Consider the following 22,140-nt stretch of genomic DNA (forward strand, 5'->3'; position numbering starts at 1 on the left):
CTGCTGAACAGTCTATGATTTACCCACAATTATAGCAATATTCTTATTAATTATAGTCATTTGTGTAGTCATTTTGGGCACAAATATTTATTTATTTTGAAAAGTGACCAGCAGCAGTATGGTTATACATGATGTGACTCTTTGAGGGCTGGGCTCCCACATCAGCACATCATCTTCTCCTAAAGTTTGAGCAGTTTTGATTATTTCTTATTAGATATGTCTGTCTTAGTGAAGACAAACTGTGATCTGTGTGCTCCATTCTGGATTTAGCAATATTTCAGTCAAAATTTGAAGACAGATGTGGGGCTGTTTACTGATGGTGCCTGGTAACGGTCAGTCAAATCTGATCAAACCACAAACATGGTCCTGATGAAGCAGGTTAGAAGTTTTTAACTGTTAAAATCTTTAAATAATGACCTTTTTTTTTTTTTTTTTTTTTACCTTGAGCGCTGCACATTTACAAATGAATATTTGTGTTCGAGTGAAACAACATTTCCAGGGAGTTGAGTCACTAAGGTGAGCTGCAGCCTTTATTCATCGAACACCGTCAGCGAAGAATGAGACACGCTCTGCATCCTGGAGCTGCCTGCTAAGTTGTTTTCTGCTCAAAAGCAAATTCACTTTTCTCAACTAGAATGAGTAGAAAACAATTGCTTGGTCATCTGTTCTCTAAGATCAATATATGGCTGCCCACAGTGGGCAGTAATCACATTGAGTATTCATCAAAAGCTTTGTCAACTGTGAAATACAAAAAAAGGAGCTCCTACTGTGGGGTTAGTTTGTCCGGTGTTAATTGTGCTGCAGCATTGTCTCTGTGCTTGTGTGTTGTCAGCTGAATCATAGTTTACTTACTCAGCTTTAACAATTGTCACGATTCTCTTCATCTCTCTCTTCATGTTTGCTGCTTACAAGTCTGGATGATTGTGACAAATAGTTCTCCACTTTTTAATCACATATTGAAAACAAAGAAAAAAACATGAATCACGAACAGTGAATCGTGTAGCACAAACATAGTGAGCATGATGAATCACTCTCATTACTGACTTTTCCTTCTCTCTTGGATTTCCATGTTCTAATGTACCGTGGGTACCGTACAGTACCAGTGCAGCAATGACATCGATCATGATTTTGTTCCCTCCTCACATGTGCTGGTTGCTATAGCAACAGTTAGACATTAGGTTTACTACAAGGTAGGGCTTACAGTGAGAACCTATCTGTGTTTTTGTCTAGAAGGAGCACTTTGAAAAACTTTTAAATCGGCTTAAGAAACATGTAAATACGTTTAAGACTAGCATGTTCAGGCTTGTGTGTTAAATGTGCTTGATGAGGCCTGCAGACCACAGACAGTACCGAGGTAATTTCAGCTATAGTGTGGTACCCAAATTATATAGAATACTGTATTTCCTTACATTTAGGTGACATTTAAATGGTTGTTGAGATCACCTAAGTGCCTCAGTAATTGTAAGCACTCTTCTCAGCTAATCATGTCGTCAACTAACTAATTGTAATACTGTATGGTTGATCCCACTGTAATGAATCATCTGACACAAGGTACAGCTGAGACTGATGGGAATGTCTTTTCTTGGGCAGTTATTTGTTCATAAACCAAAGTACTGGACAGATTTAAGTCTGACCTGATCGTGGTGCTAGATGAAAACTTATTCATCCTGAGATATTTCAGTTTGAACCATAGTTTGAGGTGCTGCCAGTTTGACTAAAACAAATCATTAAAGTCTAAGTGTCAGAAAGAAAGTATTAAACATCAGTCATTTAAAATATAATAATAGAGGCCAAGACCAAAGGCAGGATTTACAGTCTCCCCTTGTGATTATTTAGGCATTTAATGTGAGTGATGTTTTAACCTTTTGACTGTTCCTCTCACAGGTGAGTTCTACATGTCTGTCTAAATACTGTACATGTATCATGCGCTCATAATTACTTCTCTTTCTTTTCCCTGCAGCTGATGTAAAGCAGCACGCAGGCAAAGGCTGAAAACTGCCATTTCTCCCATCTACATTTGAAGCCATTAAACAGGTACATATGGTATGATGCTTTCTGTTGCTACTTTGTACAGTCACAGTGTTCAGTCTTCAGGTGGATAGGGAGTTTAACAAACTCTGAGATGGGTCAGCTGGGCAGAGTTGGTTCAGTCAACTTTAAATATGTTCACGCTGCCTTCAGTGTTTCTAAGTCTTAAAGGAGAAGGCTGGTTATTTTCTATATTCTATAATGAACTGCTTCTACTCACAGTTAATGTCTTATCGATCTCCAGCCTGGATTAGTTGGTTCGTCTGTGCCATAGACCTCCAATGTTGTTCAAAAACGATTAAACCACCTCAGTGAAACACACCACTACACTTGGTGACATATTTCCTCATTACGAAACACCAGACCTGCATATTTGTTAAAAATATGGCCCTGAAAGCTCCAACCCACCATAACTTTTTACAGCGTCTGAAGTATTAACACTTAACTGTGCATGTGCGAGATCTCCATGCAAGCTCTGCTTTGTTTGCAGTCCGCCAGCTCCTTCTTGGGACTCACCACACACACACACACACACACACACACACCTGTCTTCTCTTGTCTTAATACTTTTCTCTGTGTGTGTGTACTGCTTGTTACCTTTTGTTCTTTTCCAGATTGTCAGAGGTGCTCTTGTGGTGGCTTTTGTGATCCTTGTTGCCTCAGTTTTTTGTGTTTCCTCTGTAGCTGGAATCTGTTGGGTAGACCCCCATGGATTTATTGCTCTGCCCGGACTGACTGCATGTGTCTTCTTCTCCCTGCTTGGTTTCTTAGCCTGAACTCTAGTAAGCTCTTGTAATTTACTAGTGAGCCTGTGCAATTCAACTGGTCAGACTTTACCTGTCTGCTTTGTCAGTATCCTCAATTCCTCCCTTTGTTGTTTCCATACAAAACATGTAGAATATTGGATTATATATGAAGACAGAAATCACTGTCCTTACACTGATTACCACTTTTATCATGAATCGGTAATGTTAGTAGATAGTTGCAAACTAATATCCAACTGGGATTTTGATCTCCTGATGTAAACTCCTGCAGCTTTCTTGCTATGATTTGGACTGTACGATTGAGGAAATGAAAAGCTGTATCAGACTGATCTTTCAGACTGTCACAATCCACCAGTTTCAGTTTTGGTCATTTCCTTCCCATGGCCCTGAATTCTGATTACCTTTCCAAGGAGTTTATGTTTGCATCTGTCCATTCTGAGTGAGAACAGTGGCTACAAAGTTGTTGTTCTTTTGTTTTCTTCTGACCTGTGAAAATATAAGCAACACCTATTTACTTCTTGTCATAGCTTGTCTATCAGATGTGATCAGCTCACCAAAGTAGTTTTTCCTTCTTAGATCGATTTATTTAAATAATTTAGAAACCAGAGGAAATTAAATTGATCAGTAATTCACAGGTACTAAAAACAAAAATTATTCATTGTGTAATTGCAACAAATGTAAACAGGCAGTTACATCTAAGTAAACTTAACACAGTCTAATACAACAAATATTACATGTACCCCTAGTATTGGTGTAATACGGTGAAATGACACTACAGATTTCATTCACCAAGTGACCTTAAAGTAAAAGAAAAACCCCTTTAACAGTTTCCATTCACTTTATGAATGGAGGATTTATTGCAGTGCTTTTAGTTTTAGACTAGTGGCTCTGTTAAACAGCCAGCAGAGTATAGTTAACATATTCTGGATCGACCTGCAAAGTCTGATGACATTTCAACTATGAGTGGCATTAGTATGAATAATTTAAACTGTGTCTGATCCCAAGTCAACATTTTAATTTTCTAGTACAAAGCATAAAAGAATAGGGTTGGTAATTAGGGTTTTGTAATTATGTTACTGTCAAAAAAAAGTCTATGAAAAGCTTAAAACTAACAATGTGCTTTCTGCCCTCCCTACTCTGCCTGTGGCTCTCAGCCCCAAGGACACTACTGAAGGTGTATCCTTTCAAAACTCCTCACAAATATGTAGGTTTACTTTTTAAAGAGGCTCAGTAATTCTCTAGAACAGCTGTCCATTGTATTTTTAAACAGCCATCACACAAACAAGAGGAGAGAATGCAGCTGTTGGGGACTATTTTCAGTGGCAGATTAATCAGTATTTGGTGCTCTAGCAAGTATTTGGTGCAGCAGGACATTGTATCGTGTGGGTACCCTACAGGTTGTGTGTTCACGATAATGAAGGAACATGTCACCCAGTGTGGCTCACTCATGTGCTTTTAGTAGTTTACAGACAGCACTGGAGCTTTTCGACACAGAGAACTATGTAAGTTAACACAGGCCTGACTCTATGCTCTGCTACTAGTTTGATCCTTTTTTTGTATCAAATGCACTTTTGTATTTCTGACACAGAGCTTCTTTATTTATTGTAGCATGGAAATATTAAACTTGGTCTGCTTACATCATTGACTGATCAGTGAATTAAACTAATATGCCTGCTAAGTATTAAGGCCAGTTAAACTTAACTTATTTACACAGTCAGACATGTTAGATGTTCGTGAGGTCCGTCTACTGGACTCCAGTAGAAACAAATTAGTTTGTCTGGTTTCCAAGGGTGTTGAGTCAATATGGAAGGTAATTCATCTTCTCACTGTGTGTGCTCCTTGGACTGAACCTCCTGGTGAAACATGCAGCACACACAGGCACATGTGGTCATGCCCACATACTTATACACACAAACATGAAAGTGTTGTAGTGTCTGACTGTGGCAGATGGCGAGCTTGACTGTTCAGTCCACAGTCCTCAGTATATTTAAAAGGTTATTTCACTGGAACTTCTTTTCTAGCTTTTCTAACTACTACTACTGCTGCAGTTGTAACAACAGAAATATGAAACTCATGTAATTCCCAGAGAACATGACCTAAATTTAACAGCTAATAATCAATAGTTTCCCTGTAGAGAAGCTACGAACCAATACTGGGGCTCGACTGTTTAAAGAGGTCAGACAGCTGCTGGTTCTGAAATGAGGTCAGAACCTAACTAGATGAATACCATATTGTACCAAATACAAGATCACTCTGAATAGTGATGTTCTCTGTCCGCCCAGTAGTACGTAGAGATGCTGCTGCTGTAAAGACTCGTTCCAGTGTAAGCAGTTACCATGTGGTGAGTCTGAGTCCGTTGAACGTTGTGTTGAAAGGCACACCAGAAATCTTGCTGTTAACAGTTTATAGACCTCCGAGGTTTATAAAGGTCTAGAAGAATTATTTACTCCTTGATCACTTTTGCCTTAAGACTCTGGAACTTACTGACACCATTGCACCTGAAAAGGTAAAAGCCTGGTGAGCAGGCAGCACCATGGAGAAACACACTGGCTGTGTCAGGTCAGAAAAGAGTAAAACAAATGGAGAAAAAGTAATCTTCAGGTTCATTATGAGATCTTTAGAGAGACGCTTCACATTTAAATTCTGAAATAAGACTAGACAAGCCTTTTTCTCTAACATCATCAACAGGAATACCAATAATTCTCAGCCTTTATTTTGCCACTTTTAGAAGCTAATTAATCCCCCAACATGTCAAAAAATCTTACAGCGCTTCATTGATAAATGTGTTAAATGACAGTCAATTCAAACACCAGTTTTGGTGCTGCTTCATCTCAGTGTAGCCTTTGATACTGTGGACCATAAACTCCTTCTTGACAGACTGGAAAAGTGGGTGGGATTATCAGGTACAGTCTTCAGGCAGTGCAGATCATATCTCAAAGAAAGAGGCTCTGTTGCTTCCAGTGGTGATCACACAGTAAATCTCACCATATGGATCCTCAGGTTTAACATATCTGCTGCTGTTTCAAATGTAATTTGCAGGGAAAAAATCTTGTATTCATACAGTGTTTTCATGACCAGTATGGAGGATGGCCAGCGCTAATACTGTAATCAGTAGTTTTCCATTAATTAGCAGACTTTAGTCTAACAGTGTACACACTTCTCCTAGTGCTGTGTCCATAACAGTTTGTGCTGCCAAAAACATTTACTGCTGTCACTGTTCAGCAAAGGCTAATGGGACACATGCTACCTAGCCCAAAAGTGGGATGACATGTCAGCTCTCTATAGATCATAATAAACTAGGAGTCAATTTAATTCTATAATGCAGAAATGATAGTAAGTGTTTACCAGAATCTTCACATGTTAATGACACACGTCTTTAGCTGCTGAGATTGCAAGGTGGTATTTTCACTTTTGTGTTAAAAATTGCTACCATGGCAATCACTTCAACATTGCAGCTAATAAGGAAAGAAGTGGGACTTAAATGGCCCAAACTGGTTTCAGTGCCTCATTAAAGTAGCTGATGATTTGGCTAATTAAAATTAAATTGCTGGTGACCCCATGAGAGCATTTCTTGCTCTTGCTTCTTCATTTTCATTTATTTACCATCAGTCTAGCATTCAGAACAGGACATGTATGGATGTTTAAAGAGGCTTATACCTCCTTCGCCTTCAGGGGCACCCCCATCTTTATGTATTCAGGATCAACTGGTTTTTATTTGGTATGCAACTCAAGACCTTTCCAAAATCAAAGGGTGTGAAAGAAGATAATCTGACGTCTCCCCTGCCTTGCTCTATTTATGGTTATGAGGCATGGTGGCAGTCCCTCAAAGGGAGAAGCTGTCCATGTGACTGGTTTTCATAACAGGTTGCTTTCAGCAAGGACAGAGAGAGAAGGGAGTGCTAATAATTACCTCTGAAAACACTCTCCTGAGGCTTGCTTTGTTCAAGGTTTCTCTTCTCCCCACATTTCACCAATATTTCTCATTCTCCCTCCTGTCAGTGACTTCAGAACAAAGTGAAAAAAGTCAAAATTGTTCATTCAGTTTGTTAAAGTAACTTGCAAACAGATAAAAGAGAAGTTTTTCAGTGAAGCAGAGTCCTGCAATGGGACGTGTACACACTGGTACCTCTACCCCGCTATGTTCACGCTCACTGTGTCCCACATGCAGGACATTGACGTGTCTTCAATAGTTCTTGGACAACAGTGGAGCTCTGTGGATCTAAGGAATAACATAATAATAGGCTTTAGATATAGAATACTCATTTATGTGAATCTGTTCATTGGTGATTTTCTTTTTTTATGGGATTTGTTCCTAATAAAAAATATCAAATGTCAGACAGAAACATTTCATCACAAATAACCCCTTGAAAAAATTAACAGCACAAATTGATGACTTTATGCTAATACAATTTTACAGATACTTATTCAATTATGGTATCACAGACTGTGGTTGCAAAGCATTTGAACACATGGAGGAAACATATACAGCATATCACTGTATTCTGATTATCAGAAGCAATGCACAGAGCAAGCACGCACTTCAATATTTCTGAGATTTACCAGTATTTTATAAAAGAGATTTAATCTGTTTACACAACTCTCTCATTACTGATGTATGGTTGCAGGAAAATTAAATCCATTGGGCGTTTCCTTCTGACCCCGAGCTGCACACTGAACAGTGCTGCATCAATCAGGTCCACTGGGGGAGCACACTTCCTTCAGGCCTCTGTGACACTGTGATTTATTAGACTGGAGTGTCCTGTCACTGGTGGGCAATCGCTGCAGACACAATTGCACAGAGTTGCTGTGGAAAGCCTGGGGATTCACACTGGGATCTTGTTTCACTGCTGCAATATGCTGACTGCGCAGTCCCCAACTTTGTTGGCTAGTGGTTGTATTAAAAATGCTAATAAGGATAATGCATGCATTGGTTGCCACTATGGAAGTAAAATTGAAGTGAAATATTTGGTGTTATCAATGTTAATGTCGTAATATGTATATTTAAAGGGTTAGCTCATGAAATCAGTCTGTGCTTGTTACCATGTGACCTAAAACTATACACAGGTTTATTAAGAATCAGCCGTGTTGAAATCAAATGGATTTTGCTCCATGATACTGAGTTCAGTATTTACCTCGGTATTTGGGTGTGGAGCTGCAATGATTATTCGATAAAGTGATTAGTCAATTGACAGAAAAATAACTGACTTTTAACTACCGGTATGTTGATAATGACTTAATTTTACTGTTGGTTGAATACAAGACACTGGACAGATTGTTGTATATATACTGTATATTTGGGATTTGGATGTGCTGTCTTTTTGAACCGTTTTTTTTAAGTGGTAAAAAATCTTTCAAATTCAGTAGCTGATTGGTTGCCTCTCTTAACCCTTAATGCCTCATATGGCACTGATGCCCAGTGTTTTCAGACACATGTACAGTGCCTTGCGAAAGTATTCGGCCCCCTTGAACTTTGCGACCTTTTGCCACATTTCAGGCTTCAAACATAAAGATATAAAACTGTAATTTTTTGTGAAGAATCAACAACAAGTGGGACACAATCATGAAGTGGAACGAAATTTATTGGATATTTCAAACTTTTTTAACAAATAAAAAACTGAAAAATTGGGCGTGCAAAATTATTCAAATCCACATAAGGGATGACGGCAACATTCATAGATCCTGGAATGCACAATGAGGGGCAATGTTCATTCCTATTACAGAGGCCCACTGAAATTTTTTTGAGGAAAAGCTGTGTTAGACTGCATATTGTTTATAGTAAAGTATTTTTATATACAAATATAAAAATGAAAATGTTTCTGGAGTGGGACTTTAATTAATTATAGAAGTTGTGCAGAAGCTGCCCATAGCTCTACACAGTGATCCATGTGTGTACTGTATGTGTTTCTATGCTGCTCCAAATGAGTCTGTTCTGGTTCAACTTGTCTTATTAAATGAGCTTAAAAATAAAGTGACACCTTAGTTATAAAACACTGAGCAGGCTGTAACACACAAGAGTGTGTGAGATGCAGCCAAGAGGCCCATGATCACTCTGGATGAACTGCAGAGATCTACAGCTGAGGTGGGAGACTCTGTCCATAGGACAACAATCAGTCGTATACTGCACAAATCTGGCCTTTATGGAAGAGTGGCAAGAAGAAAGCCATTTCTTAAAGATATCCATAAAAAGTGTTGTTTAAAGTTTGCCACAAGCCACCTGGGAGACACACCAAACATGTGGAAGAAGGTGCTCTGGTCAGATGAAACCAAAATCGAACTTTTTGGCAACAATGCAAAACGTTATGTTTGGCGTAAAAGCAACACAGCTCATCACCCTGAACACACCATCCCCACTGTCAAACATGGTGGTGGCAGCATCATGGTTTGGGCCTGCTTTTCTTCAGCAGGGGCAGGGAAGATGGTTAAAATTGATGGGAAGATGGATGGAGCCAAATGCAGGACCATTCTGGAAGGAAACCTGATGGAGTCTGCAACAGACCTGAGACTGGGACGGAGATTTGTCTTCCAACAAGGCAATGATCCAAAACATAAAGCAAAATCTACAATGGAATGGTTCACAAATAAACATATCCAGGTGTTAGAATGGCCAAGTCAAAGTCCAGACCTGAATCCAATGGAGAATCTGTGGAAAGAACTGAAAACTGCTGTTCACAAACGCTCTCTATCCAACCTCACTGAGCTCGAGCTGTTTTGCAAGGAGGAATGGGCAAAAATTTCCGTCTCTCGATGTGCAAAACTGATAGAGACATACCCCAAGTGACTTACAGCTGTAATCGCAGCAAAAGGTGGCGCTACAAAGTATTAACTTAAGGGGGCTGAATAATTTTGCACGCCCAATTTTTCAGTTTTTTATTTGTTAAAAAAGTTTGAAATATCCAATAAATTTTGTTCCACTTCATGATTGTGTCCCACTTGTTGTTGATTCTTCACAAAAAATTACAGTTTTATATCTTTATGTTTGAAGCCTGAAATGTGGCAAAAGGTCACAAAGTTCAAGGGGGCCGAATACTTTCGCAAGGCACTGTAGATATAGGTGGTGAACGTAGTGGAACATTTATCAGTAGACAGTAGGTAGTTCCCTCAGTGGTGGCCTGAGACCTGACTCCATATGAATGCTAATGTTGTTCTGTGTCTGCTGGATGTATAAATAGACAATGTTTGCTAACACATTAGCCTCATTGTCTTTATCAGGGATATGTCAATGTGTCGGTGTTGTGTACACAGGTTGTGCCCTGCCCCATGAAGCCAACCATTCGCGGCATGCAGGTTTAGAGCTCAGGGAGCACACTAGCTAACAGCTGTGGGGGTTAGTGAAACACATCAGTACTTGGGTGCACACTCAGGCAAGCAAACATACACCAGATGCTCAGACAGTAAATTTATTATACACTTGTGCATACCCAGGCACTGCCAGTGTGGGTTGCTTAAGCTTAGTACCTGAAGGATCTGCTGTGTTGGCTCATGGGAAATGGCTGCAGGGAGAAGCAGACTGCAAGATAATAGAATCCAAGCATTGCAATTCTCCATGAGTGTAGAGGGGAATGGGAATTATTTGTGGCCATTCGCTGTATGGCTGCATAAAATTGCCCAGCTGCCTACAGACCTATTTTTGAAAGGATCCACAAGGGACCTGAGCACCACTCTGGCCTACTCTGTGTGTGATACACATTCAAAATTCAAAGTACAAGGAAGAGTACAAGTAGGACCTGCAGTTTTGTACATGAAAAACTTTTTCAGTGACGTAGTTACAGGCCAGATGCAAACCATATTATCACCATTAGACATATTTTTCATACTTCAGATTTTGTACATTGTTCAACCTGATCTAAGGGCACAGGTAAAAGCAAAGGTCTTCACCACAGATCTGGCTTCATTTCCTCACTGCAGTCTTCAGCCAGTTCAGACACACTTGGCATGTTTGCTGGTGTGGGACCATACCTCAGCATGAACAGCTCCCTCTGATTGAACGGTCTACAGTCACCCCAGCCCAGAGTGAAGTTAGGAGCAACAAAGATGACAGAGCAAGGATTATTATCCTTTCTAAGCTGGTAAGAAAGAGAGAAAACAAAGAAAAACAGATCAAAAGTAGCAGAAAGATATTTCTGAATAGTGTCAACCATGACATGTTTTGTTTAAAAGTACATTTTGGTGACAGGTGACATTTTGGTGAGAAGAATCATAATAATATACTTATAATAAAACCATCATTTGTACGGTGAAGGTAAAATTCTGCCCTTCTCTTTTCACAGAGACAAAATTACAGTTGCCAAGAAAGCAGACACACAAGTGAAACAAGCTGTTGATTTTAAAAAACATTAATCAACATAGTCGTTAGGACAGAAACAGAGGTTTAATAGAGAATAACAGCAGTACTGAAGGAACTACTGTGGAAAAAACTTTTCTTCAGACAAGAAAATGTCTCAATACAAAATCAAAGTGGCTTGTGTAAATTTAAACCAATCAATTTCCAACAGAGAAACCACCAATAAGAAGCCAAAATAGTTCTGACATTAAGATTAAACTTGAAAATACAAACAGATGTAACACAGTAGTATGTATATGGCTGTTCCACATTTTTCCCACAAAACAGTTTGAATTCCCTGTTTCATTTTCAACAAAGGGTGCGCACTCTTTGATGCATCATTAGTTAAACCACTTCTCCAAAGGCCTGCTTTAAACCAGCACTGTATGTAAGAGTAACTGAACACCAGTCAGTGCTTCATTGCCCTTTGTAAATGAAAGTTTCAAAGCTGTTTCACTGCTGATGTTGGCCAGAAGTGTGCTCTGGTGCACCTGTAACCACACCCAAGAGTGAGGTCACAGTGTACGACACGTCATAGAGTACACTTCTACATCACTGCAGCAAGGTCCGAATTAAAAAACACCGGGGATCGGCAAAAATGTACGGAGCCCAGGAGGAGACATAGGAGGGAAAAAAATCTGTGGTTGACTTTGTGAGATCTTGTAAAGTCAACCAACATTTAATTTAATTTTATTTTATATTATGTTGTCCTCCTGTGTCCCCTCGCAGGGTCCATAAAAATGAGAGTTTCAAGTTGTGCTAAGTTACTCTTTAAAAATTAGCCATAATGATGGCTGTTGGAGAGTTGCATGGGTACGCAGTGCCACTTTTCATCTTTGCACACAGTGCTCTTGTGCCTGTTTGTGTTGTTCATTTCCCATGAAAGTGACACTGTGCTGCTTTGTGTGTCTATGTAACCTCATGTGTGGGCAGAGTGTAAAGTTAGTTGACATTTATTGCACACAGTACATGTAGTACATTAATTAAAAGTAAAATGTGTCTGTGTTCATCACGTTGTGGTAGTGTAGGATTCTGTCTAAAATATCTTTTTTTAGAGATTTAATTACCAATGTCACTTATTTGAATTTCATTTCATTTACTAAAGTTTGATAAACTGCATGTTTTTTATGCAAACCATTTTATCGATCAGTCGGTCATCAATGCCATTTTCCTTTTTTTTAACCCTTGAAGAACACCACAGTCATTGATAAAGATTTTAATAACAGGACCTTTAGCAGTTACCAGGAGACATCTCCTGTTAAGCTGAGAAGAAAATTACACCCTTGCATTTCATACATTTTCGCATATAAATGCTGTTAGTATAAAAAACCACACTAGTTTCTGTGATTAAAATTGCAGCTGGTGTGAAGTTACAGTTCTTAGGCTACTTCTACAACAGCTGTTTTTGGATCTTAAATGTAATTGTAATCATGTAATTATAATTGTAATAATTTAATAATGATTGATTTAATCATAATTACTTGTAATTGTGGCAGCTGTTGTTGCGTTTATGACCCCTGTTGGTTTTTAATCAAGACGCCTGTTTCTGACTTTCCATCTCTGTAATCACAGCAGCCGTTTTGCAAATGTGACTATGTAACCCTGCCATCACTACAGTGCTCGCAGTGTTTTAATGTTTTTTTTTTCAGCTCTTTATGTATTCTTGTTTGACTTTTCTTACAATCAGTGTTTCTGTAATTGTGTTTTCCCCTTGTTCATTTTATGATAACATTACTATCTGTGTAATTGTAATTCCTGTGTAATTGTGCTGCCATGAGTGATTGACAAGGACTGCTAATAATGCCGAGTGCATGTGTAGACAGCTTCCCAACACACCATACGTGCTTTATTTTATTAACCCTGACTTCACCCGAAGAAGCTGCAATTACCCAGAGTGCACCAGCAATCACAAAATGCATGTTTAATTGCAGTGAGAGTAGAGCACTCAGCGTTTTACTTCATTAAAGTAAAAGCTCCACACAGAGCATTCAAATTAGCAGTAAATAAACGTTTACACAGCTGAGAGCAAAACTGAGATGGCAAATAAGAAGGAATGACTGTTGTTAACTGCTGGTTTTAATCCAGAGGCCTGGAAAGCACCAGAAGATATCTCAAAACACATATCACCTTCCAAACTTGAGTTGTCACAGCTTTGCCCTCTATTCTTATTGAAAAGAGAATTATTCTCATTTAAACTTTACATAACCGTATTATCTAACAAGTCCTTTAAATTAAATGACAGAATATTTGTTTGTACATGCCCTCTAGAACGACACACATAAGGGTTTTCTGTTTTGATGCTGATTTGCTGATAGAGCTCATTAAGAAAACACAATTTGTGTGTGCTCTGCAAATCGGACATTCTTCTGTTTTATGATGTGACAGTGAAAATCTAAAAGAGATTTTGATGGTCACTTTGATTGTTGGTTTGAAACAAGAAATGTTTTGGCCACCCATCAATCCAGCCCGATCTCCTCCTTGCACAGGCTTTGTCGCTTTTTGCCTGCCTTCCTCTTCTGTGCCTAATATAATTACTTTGGGCTTTATCACTTGAACCTGCAGTAAACGTGTCACTTTTGGCCACTTGCTGAAGTAACTATTCTCACATGTTATTGTGCCGTAACAGCAGTGGGGTCTCTTGGGCTCTCAGACTCCTTGATTGACAGTGTGGACCCCTTGAAAATCTCAAAATGATGGTGGTGGTGGTGGTTGGTGGGGGGGGTCTCAGAAATGTGCCACATTATTTTCAATGTATCAATTTCCTTATGGGTGTGTTAGCATCTAAAGGTAACATGATTGTTTTGGTAACATTAGCAACCTAGTATGGTCATGATTTTAACCTTTGTGCTGATTTTTTTTTTTTTTTTGGAGTAATTTGAGCTTTATGTAACAGTAGTGCTTTGTGTCACATTAAATTGCTGAATTGTCAGTCTCGTCAATCTTATTGCGGCAATGCTGCCATAGAGCCGGAGCAGTCTGCCAACACTAGCTTTGTACAGTTTGTTGCAACCGGGTGTCGGTAATTTATGTTGTCGCTTCAGGAAACGGGAAGGATGGGGCAGACCATACAAAGAGCACAGAGCAGTAGGTTCTGGTGTGAGTCTCACTAGACCCACTAGTGACTGAAAAGAAATTAGGTGGAGTAGCTTTAAGGATTAATGTCTTCAGTGGAAACCAAAGCCGTGTGTAGCAGGGAGGTCAGAAAGTATTCAGAGATAGACCATCCATGGCTGGTTTTGTTCTTTTCATGGGATTTGTTGATGATAAAAAACTGAATGATATGAAGGTAGTGATTTAAACTGTAGGCTGTTCCTGTTTCAGTAGGTGTGTGGTTGCTCCTGATTAAATTTGCAGTTACTAAATTGCTCGCTGTTCTCTCAGATGTGTGGCTGTATGTCAGTTTTAACTGGTAAACACCATCAGGAACATAAGTGCACAGTTGGTCCTCTTCACACCCCCACTGATGGCCCCACTTACATCAACATGTCCTCCTCAGCACCAGCCAACATCCCTCCATGTGTCATATGATCCCACAGGCACAGGCTGTCAGTGTCACATCCCCAAAACTGACAAAAACTGTTACTGCTGATGTATCATCATGCATTTCTGTGTCCTGTCCCTGTGTGTACTATACACCATATCAGCCTTAAGTATATGAACCACAGAAGAGTGATCAAGCCTTTAGTAGCTTAATGCAACAAGCTGAATAATGCTACTGCATGTGATTCTTAGATCTATGCATGTTATATAATGATGCTTTTTTGTGTTTTTGCACATTATTTGATCACTGATGAATGTGTGTCTTTGATCCATTTAAAGAAATAGATTATGATTTACAGTTAGAGGAAATTCACTTTGTCTTTGTTCACAACAACATTTCATCACTGAATCCTAGTGAATCAACTTTCTGGATGTATGCCATATAATGCAGTATATGCCATATTACTTAGAGTATGTAGTCAAAAATGCATAGCACATTGTGCCACCTAGTATGACTTAATGCTGTAACACATGTCCTTTCAAAGTTTGATAAATGGTGCTTGGAACTTTAATCTCTTTATTAAGTATGTCTGTATTTTTGCAGTGTTTGAGTGTTCATGAACTATTATGTTATGTTATTGTGCTGCTTTTCACTGTTTAATGTGTGTGTGTGTGTGTGTGTGTGTGTGTGCAGGGGCAGGGGGAGGTTTCAGCAAGAGGCTCAGCCATGGAGGGGGACTGCCTCAGCTGTATGAAGTACCTGATGTTCATCTTCAACTTCTTCATCTTTGTGAGTTACTTTTATTCATAGGTCATTTAACATCAGACTGAAATCAGAGGAGTGAAGAAAAATAATCAAGGGAAAAGGTTTGGGTTGACTTTGATTTGAGAATGTTTTAGAAGATAAAAATGTAAGTAAAACGTCATACAACATGTTATAGGACAGAGAAATACAAAAAAATTGTGGCCTTAAGATGCAGCCTCTTGCCTTGTTGTTTCCAGCTGTAAGATAATACAATATAGGATGAAACAAGATGAAATAGATTTTTAAATATACTTATAATGTGATTTTATTCCAAAAATTGTTATGTTTCAATGGAGTAAATACATTAAAGGCCCAAAAGCAGAATGCAGACACCAGTGAACATGTAAGAGGTTTAGTGATAATGCTGTAGGTTAGGTGTAACTGAGTGAAGGATAAGTGAACCAGAACTCAGAGGTGGAGGCTAGCTGGTGTCCTGCGGTGAGTTGGCTGGTGTGGAGTGGCTATACAATGGAGAGTGAGCAGGTAACTGAGCTGGGCTGATGGCGGACTGGAAATCCAGATGTGAGCACTGAGGGAGTGCAAGCAGCTTGAACAGGAGATCGGCCACCTGGAGAGTCACAGTGGTAAACAGTATGATCTGGTGAAGATCAAGTCAGGTGTGCCATCCACCGCGTGGCCCAGCCTAAGAGAAGGAAAAGAGGAGGCGCTCAACCCACACACATGCAGTACATCAAGAGAGACAAATCCACAATAAAACAATAACAAGCACTAGCAACTCGACATCTTGATGACAAAAATATGAACAACGGGAAATGTACAACAGAGACAAATGTGATGTTTACATTGAGAACATTTATCAGATTTCACACAGCTCTTTCTGGAGCCACAAAAGGCTTTAATCATATACGTAGATAGTAACCCCCAGTGTCTGGAAACAGACTTTGATGTTAAAAATCCCTGAATGCAAATACAGCTACTGTTAAATTCCCATGTTAGAAGCTCCCAGTGTGACTACACTTGTGGGCTGGAGCACTATGAGTTTAATGCCTTAAGTCATTGGACCCCAAGTTGCCCGTATTGGTCTTGTATGGCTGTCCTGCCTGTGTGAGTGAATGGTAGTGTGAAGTGCTTTGAGTGCTATGGTAGAAAAGCACTATATAAGTGCAAGTCCATTTAAGATGTCGATCACAGAGCATGTCAGATCACTGAACAGCATCTAAAACCCCTCCCCGTCACCTTGGAAGGGCTGTGCTTGTCAGTTTTTTGACTTTCCAAGCTGTTTTTTTAAGAGTATATCAACACTTACTGTAGCTGCTGAAAAAAGGGGAGTGTTACTCATGCAGCTGTAATCCTGGCATAGGTATCTGATACAGAGTAGATATCATTCTGACTGGATATTTAACCCTTTCTCTACCAGCTGGGTGGCTCTTTCCTTCTGGGTGTCGGTGTTTGGGTGCTGGTGGACCCAATGGGCTTCAGGGAGATTGTTGCAGCCAACCCTCTGCTCTTCACCGGGGTCTACGTCATCCTGGCCATGGGTAGCATGCTGTTCCTGCTGGGCTTTCTGGGCTGCTGCGGAGCCATCCGGGAGAACAAATGTCTCCTGCTCTTTGTGAGTCTGCTCCAGTCAGGAGTTATCTTCAGTAATGTTTATGGTAGAGATGTACCAGTCGACACCTTTGTTAGTTCTATAGTGAAGCTATTCATAGCTAGACAGAATTTATTTATTTATTTTTCTCTTTTACTGTAGATCACAGCTTGTGTCCTGAGAGTTCATACCAAAGTCACAATAAAAAATATATACAGAAGTTGTTTTGCTGCCAGTGGGGCTTTTACAGAGTACTGCCTTAAGGGTCTGAATGGTTTTGCAAATGACAGTTTTTGAGTTTTAATTGATTGGCAAAAATGTCTCAAATAGTATTTTCCTTTTGTCAGCATGGGTTACTGACTATAGGCTGATGCTCAAAATGTATATTTTATCCATTTAAATGTGTATTGTTTTTTGTGTCTGTGTGGCTGTTTTGCTTCTCTTTTTACTCGTTTTGTGTCTCTTTGTAATTGTTTGATTTTCCCACAAGAAATCTTAATAGTCACGAGATACAGGGGCTCTGGTCTCCTGATCCCTTGGCCCCCCGAGCTTGTGCCCAGTGGGCCTGTTCATTGATCCATTCATGCGCTCCTCCAGTACATGCATGTATGTTTTGCAAGACCAGAGTGACACACTACAAGTGTGCCATCTAGAGGTGATGACTGTAGCAGTGCTCATCTGTAAGACATGGGCTTTTTACTATTACTGTTTGTTTATTCAGCATTTATTTCCCCATGCAGGTCACTTACAAACAAATTACTCACAGAAAGACTTGCCAGCATACTACTGTACTGTACTGGGTACTTACGAGGGTTTTTTTATTTTGTTGATGGTGTACATTACATTTCATGTTTCTACTGTATATACATTTTACATCTTACATATGTGAAGTCATAATGCAGCATTATTAGTCTGTGCAGTATGAATCCACTGTTGGGTAACAGATTTTTTTTTAATCTTTTTTTTTTCCAGTTTTTCATGCTTATTCTCTTCATCTTCCTGGCTGAGCTGGCAGCTGCCATCCTGGCATTCCTCTTCAGGGAGCATGTGAGTACTATCTCTGGATCAGTTCACCCTGTTACTGAAGCTAAACTCAGTTAATCAATACATCGTTATGACGTAAACATGTCTCATTAGCCCCTGTAGTTAAATCTCAGCCATTTCCCAAAAAACGAGATGGAAATTTTCCATTGAGATTATTCAAATTTAGTGGCGTGTTTTAGTCCAATTATGTCGCCATGAGTCAGAATACACCAGTCCCATACAATGGGTCAGTATTGCCAGCAATATTTATGGCTTATAACTTACTTATAGCTTTTTAAATAGTTTAAGTATTGGCTAGACATCAACATAATAATATGCTTGATAGTTGTTGTCATTATACGAGTAAGTCAACCTTTACTCAGCCAGACTGCCAACTTAATTTTGAGCACCAACATAGTCCCTGTGCTTAATATTTCTTTACTTTATTTCAGGCAGTTAATATTATGTCAGTCAAACAGCACTCTCATTGCAGGAGCACCACTGTTTTTTCTTCTGCTCTGTTCAAACATCAGCTCATAGCTTCCATTTACAGACATGCTCCTTTGCATAACTTATACTTAATATGCACATTTTAAAATAATGACTACTACTTCCAGAATACATGAATATGCAAATACTGATCATTTTAGAAGTTGAACTGTTTGACACAGGGGCAGCACAGTGGTGCGGTGGTTAGCGCTGTTGCCTCACACCAAGAAGGTTCCAGGTTTGAGCCCTGGCCAATATTAGGAACTGCTGCATACCATTGTATGGGTGTATGTAATAAGTGGCCAGTGAGTGTATATGTTGATCTAATGTGAGACTGTATAAACATATTCTATTTACTGTTCTAGTCTAAAATTTCAGATAAGATAGAGAAATACCTTTGTGAAAAAGTATTATAAAATTCAGTATAGTATTACAGCACTGCATATAGTTCAATATATTATAAAATAATACCATTTTAGGAAATGTGGGGCCATGCTAAATGCAATTAGTGTAGCCTACATATAGAACCTTAAATTTATATAGTTACATTATATTCATAGGTGTTCCTAATATTCTGAGCTGGGAAGGACAAAAAGTGGACAGTGAGTGTATGGTAAAAGTTTAACAAAAGGCTGAGAAGGAGCTAACTGTGTACAGACACATCATCTTCAGAGGTGGCAGGTCAGACTGTAGATACCTGGTTACAAGGAAGAGTTTCCTGAACTGAACTGTGTCTCTGTACAGTTAACCAGAGAGTATTTCACGGGGGAGCTGAAACGTCACTATCAAGGTCACAACAACACAGACGTCTTCACCTCCACATGGAATGCCATCATGACCACGGTGAAGCAGAGTTTCTACTCCTCTTTTTACTTTTTCCTGCCTTACCAGCATCCCAGTGTGACAACAGTGCCATCCATCAGTGATCAAGGCTTACAATGCACTGTTCCCTCCCACTGTGTTGCAGTTCGATTGCTGTGGCGTAAGTGGCCCCGAGGACTTTGAGGATAGCCTCTTCAGGCTCCTCAGCCCCAACAAGATGATCCCTGAGGCCTGTTGCCAGAGGAACAGTTACCCTGGAGACATCAGTGTGCAGCACTGTGTGAGCGGCAGCGTGGCTTTCAGACACAACAAGGTCATTAGAGGAAACCCGTTTTTCTCACAAACACAATATCAAATGCACGTCATGTCAGGTTTGGAAAGCGTACAGCAATGGAAGACCCTTTACTCTGGTGAAAGTAATTTAACTTAATTAATTTAATTTAAAGGAATTTAACACTTCAATAAAAGTTCTACAATATATTGAATTTCTGTGTTATCACAGATGCATTCATGTGTAAGCAGCATTTTAATAACTGATTGTATTATTGCTACTTTTAGTTGAAGACTGGGTGATGTGTCGTGCTTTCATGCACATTATAATACAGATTATAAATCACATTATTACAGAGATGCTGTAAAATGGACACACCACAGTGTGGGTTTCTTATATTAAGAACATCATTCATTGGGGTTTCATGGCCACTTTTTTCATGCAGGGCTGTTACTCGGCGGTGGTGGACTACTTTGAGACGTACATCTACACAGCAGGAGCTTTGGCCATCGTGGTGCTAACTATTGAAGTATGTGTTTCTCACACTTTCATTCAAATACTAATTATTGCTTGTTCCTTTTGAAGGATAGGAAAGACATGAAGGATTGAGGACACAGATAAGGATGTGTTGAGACACGTAACATTTGATTTATGTAGCCCAATATCACAAATCACAAACCTGCAGTTACTTCTTAAGCAATTCTGGACCACTAGATTAGATGTGCTCTGAGCTGCTGCAGCGCAAATTGTCGGGGCACACATCAAGGAGCTAAATAGAGTCGATCTAGAATCGGTATAGCACCGATGCTCCTGTTTTATTTCCTTCATAACAGCACTACACTGGGATTTCGACCCCAGCAATGCATTGGTCAAGAGGTGCTGTGGCTTAGTTGGTTAAAGCGCCTGTCTAGTAAACAGGAGATCCTGGGTTCAAATCCCAGCAGTACCTTCTAAATGCTAGTGGTGTAGCTTGTGGTCTTTGTTAAGCCTGGTTACTGCATTTAGTTGAGCATAACACCTTTAAGTTCAGGGTTATGGGTTTGAGCCCCACATTGGCTGTGCAGTTAGCTTCTTGGTGGCATTGTTTATACAGCAGCACATCTTCAAACCTCATATTTATTTATTTTGTTTAAAGATTTAAACACCGTTTAAGATTTTTTTTCCACTGGATAAACAAGGACATAAGATATAAATTAGCTTTTTAAATAATGGAGGATTGGAGCAGAATTCTTTACAGTATGTGTAAAAGTGATCCGTTTTAACACTACTTTTCTCAAGTATGAAGGAAAAGGGATTGGAAACATCCTGTCAAACCAAATCTGTGCATATTAAATAATATATCACAGTGCATCTCATTTATCTTGAAGTCAACCAACTTTAGTTGCACAGTTGCACTTTAGTTGGTCAGTATCTGGCCATCTTTTTCTGACTTTCTTTTTCAATTTGTTCTTGCAAAGCGCTCTGGTTTTCATAAGTTTTATATAAATAAACCATCATACTGTCAATAATTTATATTATATTTATGTAAAATATGTTTTGTCTGTGATTTATGAATTTTGATGTAGAGATGAAGCTCTGAAACGTATACATTTCTCTGTTTGACGCAAATGACTGCAGGATGCATGTACAGTACAGTTGAAGGAAAACCACTGAGAGGTTTGTTACATGTCTAAAAGACCAGTTATTGCTGCTGTACAGTACATGGCTATGATATAGAATAAAACTGTCAAGGATGAAGTCAGACTGAGTGTTTACCAGCAGCTGCTGTTTGGCAGCTAAAAATGTTCGGTCAGAAACATCAGATATCACACCCTGAGCAAAGGCTCAGTTCGAAAACCACCTTTTCACATCAACAGTCATACAGGTAGAAATCATCACATGAGAGGCAAAAAATGATTTTGGCAGCCACAGATACAAGGTACAGATGAAAATGACAATTTAGCAGCATGACAGGTTGAAGTTTGAGTAACGGGCCTGACAGGTGCTTTTTGTTTAACAGAAAAATCTCATTATCAGGCATCAAACAGCAGGAAACTAACAGAGGCAGAAGTACATGAAAGACTGTAGAGAAGGCCCAGTTTTCCTTAGAAGATTTTGCAGTTGAAACTTTTAAAATAATTTGTCTGGACATGTGTCTTTGAAGCTTTTTGAAGGTCTCAAGTAGAGTGTTAGAAGATGAGGTGTTGAAAGGGAAAAGACAGAGTAACGATATATTACAAACTGTGGATTTTTGTTATTTTTTTCCTCACTGGAGGCTTAAATGATAAAATAAGATTTTCCATATTTCTGGAACTGTCAACAAATTCAGTCTTAAAACCAAAACCTAAAATGAATGCCACTTAAAGTAATAATAAAGTACCGTGTGTATCAAAGCCTGATACACTGTACAGTGAGGAACAGAAGTATTTGAACACCCTGCGATTTTGCAAGTTCTCCCACTTAGAAATCATGGAGGGGTCTGAAATTCACATTGTAGGTGCATTCCCACTCTGAGAGACAGAATTAAAAAAAAAATTCAGGAAATCACATTGTATGATTTTTAAAGAATTTATTTGTCTTGCACTGCTGAACATAAGTATTTGAACACCT

General features: G+C 39.2%; 1 protein-coding gene and 1 non-coding gene across 4 annotated transcripts in view; both read left to right on the plus strand.

The window, feature by feature from the left end:
* The window catches only part of LOC109951256 (tetraspanin-18-like), a 33,298-nt gene that overhangs the window by 7,255 nt on the left and 3,903 nt on the right, over positions 1 to 22,140 (plus strand). For 2 of the 3 annotated variants that reach the window (XM_020585639.1, XM_020585640.1), the window contains exons 2-8: positions 1,961 to 2,043; positions 15,287 to 15,382; positions 16,776 to 16,970; positions 17,919 to 17,993; positions 19,203 to 19,301; positions 19,426 to 19,593; positions 19,997 to 20,080. In XM_020585639.1, coding sequence (XP_020441295.1) covers positions 2,041 to 2,043; positions 15,287 to 15,382; positions 16,776 to 16,970; positions 17,919 to 17,993; positions 19,203 to 19,301; positions 19,426 to 19,593; positions 19,997 to 20,080 — 720 coding nt within the window. In that variant the 5' untranslated portion in view covers positions 1,961 to 2,040. The remainder of the gene's footprint in view (positions 1 to 1,960; positions 2,044 to 15,286; positions 15,383 to 16,775; positions 16,971 to 17,918; positions 17,994 to 19,202; positions 19,302 to 19,425; positions 19,594 to 19,996; positions 20,081 to 22,140) is intronic. The other variant, XM_020585641.1, reaches the window with a different exon arrangement.
* Positions 20,427 to 20,500, plus strand: trnat-agu (transfer RNA threonine (anticodon AGU)). Its single transcript has one exon. It is a non-coding gene; the product is annotated as a tRNA-Thr (tRNA).

The sequence above is a fragment of the Monopterus albus genome, unplaced genomic scaffold (assembly GCF_001952655.1).
Source record: "Monopterus albus unplaced genomic scaffold, M_albus_1.0 scaffold372.1, whole genome shotgun sequence".
Classification (NCBI taxonomy): Eukaryota; Metazoa; Chordata; class Actinopteri; order Synbranchiformes; family Synbranchidae; genus Monopterus; species Monopterus albus.